At 41.5% G+C, this 11227-nt stretch overlaps 1 protein-coding gene across 1 annotated transcript; it reads right to left on the reverse strand.

Annotated features, from left to right (window-relative positions):
* Positions 1–738: 738 nt before the first annotated feature.
* LOC115186405 (zinc finger protein 420-like) lies at positions 739–9784 on the reverse strand. Its single transcript, XM_029746047.1, has 3 exons — positions 9776–9784; positions 9605–9655; positions 739–1956 (listed from the first exon to the last, which is right to left on the reverse strand). The coding sequence occupies exons 1-3, from the start codon at positions 9782–9784 to the stop codon at positions 739–741; spliced, it is 1278 nt and encodes a 425-aa protein (XP_029601907.1).
* Between the last annotated feature and the right edge of the window lie 1443 nt (positions 9785–11227).

Here is an 11227-nt window from a genome sequence, read left to right on the forward strand (position 1 = left end):
TGCTAAAATCATTTGTGTGACAGGAGGGAGATGAAGTTGCACGTCCTGTTAAAACGAACAGCTCAAAAAACACATGGAATCTGGGAATAATGTGTACATCCCTGGTTAGAGGACAATTTGTAGAAAGCAGCTAGATACATTTTGAAGTGTTGCATGTTGATTCAAGTGGGTCACCAACGTGGTAAGTGTAACACTGATCTTTTTGTGTTTGTCACTTTTTGTTAAATCACATAAATAGTACTCTTTCAATTCAGAGCCTGGATTTTCCCCCTGAGGCTAATATTCATATCATGTTGAAATCAATAGAACAGGGGACAAATGTTTATGGTTGTACATTGTGACATCATTAAAATACTCCAACTACAATGTTAAAACATTCTACATTGTGACATTATTTCATTGATATCATGAAACAACTCCATGTATTTTCTGATGTTTAATCAGAGATCTTTTATCAGAGTATCTCTTCCCACATTGATCACAGCTAGGAGGTTTCTCTCCTGTGTGTGTTCTCTGATGTGATACTAGGCTGGTTAGCCAAGCAAATCTTGTCCCACATTGACTACAGCTATATTGTTTCTCTCCAGTGTGTGTTCTCTGGTGTATAGTGAGATAGCTAGACGTAGAAAAACTCTTCCCACATTGAGTACAGCTATATGGTTTCTCTCCTGTATGAGTTCTCTGGTGTTTAGTGAGAACTCTAGATGTAGAAAAACTATTCCCACATTGGTTACAGCTTTAAGGTTTCTCTCCTGTGTGTGTTCTCTGGTGTAATTTTAGGCTGTCTGGCCGAGTAAAACTCTTCCCACATTGAGCACAGTTATAAGATTTCTCTCCTGTGTGTGTTCTCTGGTGTATAGTCAGCTGGCTAGATGTAGTAAAACTCTTCCCACATTGATCACAGTTATAAGGTTTCTCTCCTGTGTGTGTTCTCTGGTGTAGAGCCAGAGAGCCAGATGCAGCAAAACTCTTCCCACATTGATCACAGCTATAAGGTTTCTCTCCTGTGTGTGTTCTTTGGTGTACAGTCAGATTGCTAGATGCAGTAAAACTCTTCCCACATTCATCACAGCTATAAGGTTTCTCTCCTGTGTGTCTTCTCTGGTGTACAGTCAGAGAGCCAGATGCAGTAAAACTCTTCCCACATTGATCACAGCTATAAGATTTCTCTCCTGTGTGTGTTCTCTGGTGTAGAGCCAGAGAGCCAGATGCAGCAAAACTCTTCCCACATTGACCACAGCTATAAGGTTTCTCACCTGTGTGTATTCTCTGGTGTAGAGTCAGAGAGCCAGATGCAGCAAAACTCTTCCCACATTGACCACAGCTATAAGGTTTCTCACCTGTGTGTATTCTCTGGTGTAGAGTCAGAGAGCCAGATGCAGCAAAACTCTTTCCACATTGACCACAGCTATAAGGTTTCTCTCCTGTGTGTCTTCTCTGGTGTAGAGTCAGAGAGCCAGATGTAGTAAAACTCATCCCACATTGACCACAGTTATAAGGTTTCTCTCCTGTGTGTGTTCTCTGGTGTAGAGCCAGAGAGCCAGATGTAGTAAAACTCTTCCCACATTGATCACAGCTATAAGATTTCTCTCCTGTGTGTGTTATTTGGTGTAATATCAGGCTGCCTGACTGAGTAAAACTCTTCCCACATTTATCACAGCTATAAGATTTCTCTCCTGTGTGTGTTCTTTGGTGTGATATCAGGCCGCCTGACTGAGTAAAACTCTTCCCACATTGACCACAGCTATAAGGTTTCTCTCCTGTGTGTATTCTCTGGTGTAGAGTCAGAGAGCCAGATGCAGCAAAACTCTTCCCACATTGACCACAGCTATAAGGTTTCTCTCCTGTGTGTATTCTCTGGTGTAGAGTCAGAGAGCCAGATGTAGTAAAACTCTTCCCACATTGATCACAGCTATAAGATTTCTCTCCAGTGTGTGTTCTCTGGTGTAGTGTCAGCTGTCCAGATCGACAAAAACGCTTCCCACATTGATCACAGCTATAAGATTTCTCTCCTGTCTTGATTCTCTGATGAATTTTAATGCCTGATGAGGTGAATCTCTTCCCACAGTCAGAGCAGCAGTGAGTTCTCTTTCCTGTGGGTCTCTGCAGGTGTTTCTTGAGGTGTTCTAATGTGGAGGGACTCTTCTCTGCCTCTTCAGCATCATGAGGTTGTTGAGGCTCCTCAGAGGATCCACGATAGTCCCGTATCTCTCCTGTGTGAACAACAAAGTCAGACAGATGATTAAAATCCCACAACAGCGGTAATCCACTGTAAAGGGTGATGCCAACAGCGTAGCCATGATGTTGTACAACAATTGACGTCTGTAATGAATGTTAAAATTATTTGACATTTGCCTTAAAATGAGCAAGAATAGTCATATTTTGTCTTGTTTTCACATTAGTAGTAACATCGATGATTGTAGGCTAGAAATAAGTTATTCATGTTGTTGAAACTCTAAGCAGTGTGCCAGACGACTTTTGGTCTCCAATATAGGCCCCTTTCTGTGTTTGCTAAAATTGTGGCACGAGGGCAATTTCATTGCAGAAACTCCTCCCTGCTAATGAGGAAACCACTAGTTATGGATGTAGTATATCTGGTAATGAGGAAACCACTAGTTATGGATGTAGTATATCTGGTAATGAGGAAACCACTAGTTATGGATGTAGTATATCTGGTAATGAGGAAACCACTAGTTATGGATGTAGTATATCTGGTAATGAGGAAACCACTAGTTATGGATGTAGCATATCTGGTAATGAGGAAACCACTAGTTATGGATGTAGTATATCTGCTAATGAGGAAACCACTAGTTATGGATGTAGTATATCTGCTAATGAGGAAACCACTAGTTATGGATGTAGTATATCTGGTAATGAGGAAACCGATAGTTATGGATGTAGTATATCTGCCTGGAGCAAAAATGGTGAGCAAAGATTTTAGATTTTCACAATGTATTCTGAAAGTGAATGGGGGAAAACTCAGGGGAGTAACCTCCATTTCCAGGTTGATGATGAGTTCATTTCACACTACTTTGGATTATAATTGTAAGACTCATTTGAATGTCCTGTTTATTATAATGTTTGCTACAGCATTAACCTCTCTAGGGTAGGGGGCAGTATTTTCACGGCCGGATAAAAAACGTACCCGATTTAAACTGGTTACTACTCTTTTCCAGAAACTAAAATATGCATATAATTATTTGATTTGGATGGAAAACACCCTAAAGTTTCTAAAACTGTTTGAATGGTGTCTGTGAGTATAACAGAACTCATATGGCAGGCAAAAACCTGAGAAGATTCCATACAGGAAGTGCCCTCTCTGACTATTTCTTGGCCTTCTATAGCCTCTTTATGGAAAATAGAGGATCTCTGCTGTAACGTGATAATTTCTTAGGCTCCCATAGGCTCTCTGAAGGCGCCAGAAAATGGAATGAGATCTCTGCTGTCTCTGGGCTAGGTACAGGAGCGCTGTTTGTGTGAGGGGTCAGGCTGGTGGCTCAGAGACAGGAGATGCGCAGCCACGAGAGTACTCCATGTTTTTCTTCACCAGTTTGAACGTATACAATATCGAGAAGTGGCCATGTTTTTCTTTCAGCCTTTGAATGAAAACAACTTTGCCCGGTTGGAATATTATCGCTATTTTACGAAAAAAATAGCATAATAATTGATTTTAAACAGCGTTTGACATGCTTCGAAGTACGGTAATGGAATATTTAGAATTTTTTTTGTCACGACATGCGTCCTCGCGTCACCGTTCGGATAGGGACCTGAACGCACTGACAAAACAGAGGATATTTAAACATAACTATGGATTATTTTGAACCAAAACAACATTTGGTGTTGTAGTAGAAGTCCTGGGAGTGCATTCTGACGAAGAACAGCAAAGGTAATCCAATTTTTCTAATAGTAAATCTGAGTTTGGTGAGTACCAAACTTGGTGGGTGTCAAAATAGCTAGCCTGTAATGGCCGCGCTATCTACTCAGAATATTGCAAAATGTGCTTTTGCCGAAAAGCTATTTTAAAATCTGACACCACGATTGCATTAAGGAGTTCTGTATCTATAATTCTTAAAATAATTGTTATGTATTTTGTGAACGTTTATCGTGAGTAATTTAGTAAATTCACCGGAAGTTTTCGGTATGTTTGCTAGTTCTGAACGTCTCATGCTAATGAAAAAAACTAGTTTTTGATATAAATATGAACTTGATTGAACAAAACATGCATGTATTGTATAACAATATGTCCTAGGAGTGTCATCTGATGAAGATCATCAAAGGTTAGTGCTGCATTTAGCTGTGGTTTTGGTTTTTGTGACATTATATGCTAGCTTGAAAAATGGGTGTCTGATTATTTCTGGCTGGGTACTCCGCTGACATAATCTAATGTTCTGCTTTCGTTGTAAAGCTTTTTTGAAATCGGACAATGTGGTTGGATTAACGAGAGTCTTATCTTTAAAATGGTGTAAAATAGTCATATGTTTGAGAAATTGAAGTTATAGCATTTTTAAGGTTTTTGAATATCGTGAGGTCACCGCATGTGTGGGAGGTGGGACAAAAGAGCTCTCTGAGGCATGTTGAGTGGGACTAGGGGCTCCGCAGTAAAATAAAACAATGATAACTACCCTAAACAACAGTATACAAGGCATATTGACATTAGAGAGACATAAAGCAAGGCATAAAGCAATCACAGGTGTTGATTGGGAGAGCTAGCAAAGACAACAACGGGTAAGACAACAACAATTCATCAGCTAAGACAACAACAACAGGTAAAATGGCGATGCATGGGCAGAGAGGGTCAGTTAAATACATACAGGGCCTGAATTCTAGGCTGGGGCCGACAGATAAACAAAACAAACAAAATGGAGTAGTGATTAATGAACAGTCCAGCAGGCATCAGCTATGTAGCCAAGTGATCATAGGGTCCAGTGAACAGGAATATATGAAACAGGGAAGCCGTTAGGTAGTCGTTACTACGCTAGCCGGGAGATGCGCCTGGCTCGAGGCTAACTGGTGCTAACTTCGAGACAAGTGCGTCACCGACGTCCGGCAAAGGCCGGTTGAGGGCACATCGGACGGAATTACGTCGGCAGACCAGTCGTGATGGATCGACGGGGCTCCGTGTCGACAAAGGGTCCAGGCCAATTGGCAAAAGAGGTATTGTAGCTGGAGTAATTTTGTTTGCTAGCCGGGAGATGCACCTGGCTCGAGGCTAACTGGTGCTACCCAAACGTTTTGGGTAGCCTCCCACAAGCATCCCACAATAAGTTGGGTGAATTTTGGCCCATTCCTCCTGACAGAGTTGGTGTAACTGAGTCAGGTTTGTAGGTCTCCTTGCTCGTACACGCTTTTTCAGATCTGCCCACAAATGTTCTATAGGATTGAGGTCAGGGCTTTGTGATGGCCATTCCAATACATTGTTGTCCTTCAGCCATTTTGCCACAACTTTGGAAGTATGCTTGGGGTCATTGTCCATATGGAAGACTCACTTGCAACCAAGCTTTAACTTCCTGACGAATGTCTTGAGATATTGCTTCAATATATCGACATACTTTTCCTTCCTCATGATGCCATCTATTTTGTGAACTGCACTAGTCCCTATTGCAGCAAAGCACCCCCACAATATGATGCTGCCACCCCTGTGCTTCACAGTTGGGATGGTGTTCTTCGGCTTGCAAGCCTCCCCCTTTTCCCTCCAAACATAACGATGGTCATTATGGCCAAACAGTTCTATTTTTGTATAATCAGACCAGATGAAATTTTTTCAAAATGTACGATCTTTGTCCCCATGTGCAGTTGCAAACCGTTGTCTGGCTTTTTTTATGGCAGTTTTGGAGCAGTGGCTTCTTCCTTGGTGAGCGGCCTTTCAGATATAGGATATAGGACTCGTTTTACTTTGGATATAGATACTTTTGTACCTGTTTCCTCCAGCATCTTCACAAGGTCCTTTGCTGTTGTTCTGGGATTGATTTGCTCTTTTCGCACCAAAGTACGTTAATCTCTAGGAGACAGAACGCGTCTCTATCCTGAGCGGTATGACAGCTGCGTGGTCCCATGGTGTTTATACTTGCGTACTATTGTTTGTACAGATGAACATGGTACCTTCAGGCGTTTGGAAATTGCTCCCAAGGATGACCCAGACTGAGGTCTTGGCTGATTTATTTTGATATTCCCATGATGTCAAGCAAAGAGGCACCGAGTTTGAAGGTATGCCTTGAAACACATCCACAGGTACACCTCCAATTGACTCAAATGATGTCAATTAGCCTATCAGAAGCTTCTAAAGCCATGGCATAATTTTCTGGAGTTTTCCAAGCTGTTTAAAGGCACAGTCAACTTAGTGTATGTAAACTTCAAACCCACTGGAATTGTGATTCAGTGAATTATAAGTGAAATAATCTGTCTGTAAACAACTGTTGAAAAAATTACTTGTGTCATGCACAAAGTAGATGTCCTAACCGACTTGCCAAAATTACAGTTAGTTAACAAGAAATGTGTGGAGTGGTTGAAAAACGAGTTTTAATGACGCCAACATAAGTGATGAACTTCCAATTTGACAACAATTTGACCCCCACAGCAAATCTTAACTGCCAATTATAGAATATACTATAAAGCCTTGAAATCAGGTTAAAACTATAATTTTGACCTCATGGGTGGCCAGTCCTTGTATTTATAGTGTAGTCAATTCAGGCGGTAGCCCTGAGCTGGACTCAAACCTGGGTCCAGCAACTGTCAAGCCAACATCTTATAACTGTTACACCAAGATGTCTGAACTTCTTGACAAGGTCCCTAGGTTTTGGGTTACGGTTGATACAATAGCTTCCTCTATGAATGTGAGAGTGGTTACATTTCTCCAGCCCCGATCCCTCAGATGTTTACCAAACCAAGTCTCTGGACAGCCATTTTGTTTCTGTTTAAAACCTAGGTTACCCCTTTAAATAAGCCACACAATCAACCAATCAATCTGCAGATCAAACAATAACAAAGTTGTAATTCCATCACTGTTTTGGTTATAAGATGATTATGGGGTTGGAGAAATGTAACTAATTTCAAATTCATAGACGGACCTATGGATGCAAGGACTGACCATCCATGATATCAACATTATAGTTTTAACCATGTTGAGGCTATACAGTGTTGATTTACATTGTTTCTAAACATTGGAGTAAAAAAAGCTTATTTGGGGTTCTGATGGGGTACAACAGTTGAACTAAGCTCACGAAGCATGTGTTATATTCTTCAAGAACCAATGGCTATAAATTAATAATTTAAAAGTCCAAATATGGATGTAGCTATTGCAGATTTCCGCGTTAACACCAAACATCAGTTCAACAACTGCAGAGTTTGTGCCTCTGTATTTAAGACAGTACTTACTAGTGTTAATCAGGGAACGGTTTCTCAAACCCATCTTATTGCTAAGTTCACCGTTAGAACCATTGGACGCCTTAAGATGCGTTTGGGAAACCGGACCAAGATATCCAGTTTCCTCCTCTTCTTCCACCTCCTTTTTGGATGTGACAGTCATCTCCCCCTCCTCCTCTTTCACTCCAAAAACAGCAGCCTCCTCTTCTTTAACTGAAACGTCTTTCTCTTCTTCTTTCACTGTAACAGCCTCACCCCCTACTTGTTTTTGTATTGTAATATCTTTCTCTTCCTCTTTCACAAGAGCCTCTTTCTCCGTCCAGCAGACCTCCTCCTCTTTAACAGGAGGAGAGTAGCTAAGTGAACTCATGGTCGGAGATGTTAGCTAGCTAGCATTAGCGACTAGCCTAGTTCTAAGCTAACTTAGCAAACCAGCTAGCTGACAAACAACGTAAATATATAATTAAATGGGCCAACAAGTACATACGACAGAAGTGTGTTTAATACACAGCGACTAATATACACCAAACCAGTGTAAAGAGCGTGAATGTTGTAGCTATGTTTGCTAGAAAGCTACCGAGGTGTCTGACTAGCTGTTGTTGTTGAAGGAGCGTCCCGTCCACTAGATTATACGTCACACTGGCAGCATCGCCTGAACCTAAAAGACGCACATCGCCATCTGCCATTTATTTCATATAAGTTTAATATTATATTAAGTCGTTCAAAGAGAAGCATGTGTTGATTGATTCGTTTTGAATGAGTGAGAAATTAAAACAAACTTTACACCCACTAAATATTTGCGTTGAACCATACTTCTGACATGGATCATTTTGACCCCAGAGGCATATCTTTTATCATAGCCAAAATGTATTTTATTCAATTCTTCCAATTTTTCATGACTTTGTCAATCAACTGGTTGTTAATACATCTAAATCATGGTTTAGTGTTTCTGTATCAATATGGACTTTTAACAAATTCAAATCCTTTGGAGTCATTTTGACCCCAGACAAAAGCACCTTTGATAAATAGGACGTTTATTTCAAATCAAAATCACATTTTATTGGTTACATCACGTGTTGAGCAGATATTATTGTGGGTGTAGTGAAATGCTTGTGATTCTAGCTCCGACAGTGCAGTAATATCTAACATGTAATATCTAACAATTTCACAACATATACCCAATACACACAAATCTAAGTATTTGAATCTAGGTTTCTCTGTAGACATGATGCATCCCACCAGAGGGTGGAGGGGCACCTGTATCAGTGGTTTTGACCAGATAGACACCTGCAGACACACAGTATAGTGCCTCCCATATACTCTCCTAAGATTGGACTTTTCTATGCCACGTATCACATGACTGTGTACAAAACTGCTAATGCGGCGGCAGGGTAGCCTAGTGGTTAGAGCGTTGGACTAGTAACCAAAAGGTTGCAACTTCAAATCCCCGAGCTGACGAGGTACAAATCTGTTGTTCTGCCCCTGAACAAGGCAGTTAACCCACTGTTCATAGGCCGTCATTGAAAATAAGAATTTGTTCTTAACTGACTTGCCTAGTTAAGTAAAGGTTAACATTTTTTGTTGTTGAAAACTCTACACAATCCCAAAGCAGGTTTTTAGACATTTTTACAAATGTACTTAAGTATTCAGACCCTTTGCTATGAGACTCGAAATTGAGTTCAGATGCATCCTGATTCCATTAATCATCCTTGAGATGTTTCTACAACTTGATTGGAGTCCACCTGTGGTAAATTAAATTGGTTAGACGTGATTTAGAAAGGCACACACCTCTCTATATAAGGTTCACAGTGCATGTCAGAGTCTTACCTTCTCCCCTCGGGTGTAGCTCGTCTGGGCCTAAACACACCAGGTAGCACGGATGAAAGGGGAAGAAATGTGGGGTGCAATGGGCGATAAATAAATCAGACCACAACCAGAACTCAATTTTAACCCTCAGGGGATGTTTAGTGAATTAGTTAAATAAATAATATAAAACACCCAGAAATAATCAGTAAGAAACAAAACAACCACAACAAGGGAATGTTTGGGATCGGGGTCCAAGTAATGAAAATAAACAAAAGGTCCCTAGTCTTCTACACACCTAATCCTTCCTAACACACTCTAAACCCTAACCCACTGTCCTACCTGGTTCCAAGAAAATACAAGGGTGACACCCGCCCGGCTAACCTAGTGTATAAAACAATGGGTTATCTACGTGGGAATGTACACCCATGGGCAGATCTACCTTTTCCCTTCTCCAGGACCTTGGTAGGGTGGAGTACCTCAAGAGGACAGGCTGACACACAAACAAAGAAATTAACACAAATAATCAAACAAAAAACAAGTGTCCTCTCTCTCCCCCCTCTCTTCTTCTCTTCTCACATGGCAAACAGATATCCTCTCTGTAATCAGCTACAGCCACCATCGTTAGCCACAACTCGGTACACCTGTAATGCCCAGGACACAAACACACTAACAGGGGGAAATGGGGAACAAGAAAAACGTAACACGTAACACAGAGTAAAAACCAAGCCATGAGGTCAAAGGAATTGTCCATAGAGCTCTGAGACATTATTGTGTCAAGGCACAGATCTGGGGAAAGGTACCAAAAAATGTCTGCAAGAACACAGTGGCCTCCATCATTCTGAAATGGAAGAAGTTTGGAACCACCAAGACTCTTCCCAGAGCTGGCTGCCTGGCCAAACTGAGCAATCGGGGGAGAAGTGCCTTGGTCAGGGAGGTGACCAAGAATCCGATGGTCACTCTGACAGAGCTCCAGAGTTCCTCTGTGGAGATGGGAGAACCTTCCAGAAGGACCATCATCTCTGCAGCACTCCACCAATCAGGCCTTTATGGTAGAGAGGCCAGACGGAAGCCACTCCTAAGTAAAAGGCACATGACAGTCCACTTAGAGTTTGCCAAAAGGAACCTAAAGGACTCTCAGACCATGATAAACAAGATTCTCTGGTCTGATTAAACTAAGATTGAACTCTTTGGCCTGAATGCCAAGTGTCACGTCTGGAGGAAAATTTGCACCATCCCTAGGGTGAAGCATGGTGGTGGCAGCATCATGCTGTGGGGATGTGTTTCAGCAGCAGTGCAAATTGTCCACTGATATTGGTATAACTTCTCACCCCTTGTGGCTGTATGAAAGTTAATTTCCCCTCAGACACACATTTGTTCTTTGATATAATGAAGGTCATTTGTGTTGAATGTACTTTTCCCCTCCTCTTTATTATTTCCAAGAGAAAAACTGCTGATGAACAACCACATTTCTAAATGACACCTTGTCTATTCTTCTATTCTAACTCTCAACAGTAAGTTTAGACCCCGACTGATTTAAAAATATATATATATATTATTATTTATTACAAACAACACAAGGAATGGGTAACATTAAAGTATTATAACATGAAGGACAAACAATACAGCATCAAGACACTATCAAACATGTATCAGTCTGTCCACAACAGAGCCATCCTTATGTGTGAGGGTGCGTGTGCATGATAGTGATATAAAATATATGTCATAGTTTCCTTTTTCATGATCACAATCTAGTGAAACCCGAACCCTCCAAGATCCCCCCCGCCACAGTTCCCCAATAGCTGTTCCTCAACCCTCCAAGATCCCCCCACAGTTCCCCAATAGCTGTCCCTCAACCCTCCAAGATCCCCCCCACAGTTCCCCAATAGCTGTCCCTCAACCCTCCAAGATCCCCCCACAGTTCCCCAATAGCTGTCCCTCAACCCTCCAAGATCCCCCCCACAGTTCCCCAATAGCTGTCCCTCAACCCTCCAAGATCCCCCCACAGTTCCCCAATAGCTGTCCCTCAACCCTCCAAGATCCCCCCCACAGTTCCCCAATAGCT

Source organism: Salmo trutta, unplaced genomic scaffold (genome assembly GCF_901001165.1).
Source record: "Salmo trutta unplaced genomic scaffold, fSalTru1.1, whole genome shotgun sequence".
NCBI classification, from domain to species: Eukaryota; Metazoa; Chordata; class Actinopteri; order Salmoniformes; family Salmonidae; genus Salmo; species Salmo trutta.

Excerpts from the sequence above, each read along its gene's own strand:
- LOC115186405 (XM_029746047.1), bottom strand. Across the intron at positions 1,957-9,604 it reads GGTCCTGGAGAAGGGAAAAG|CTGACACTACACCAGAGAAC; the intron begins GTAGATCTGCCC and ends CGATCTGGACAG.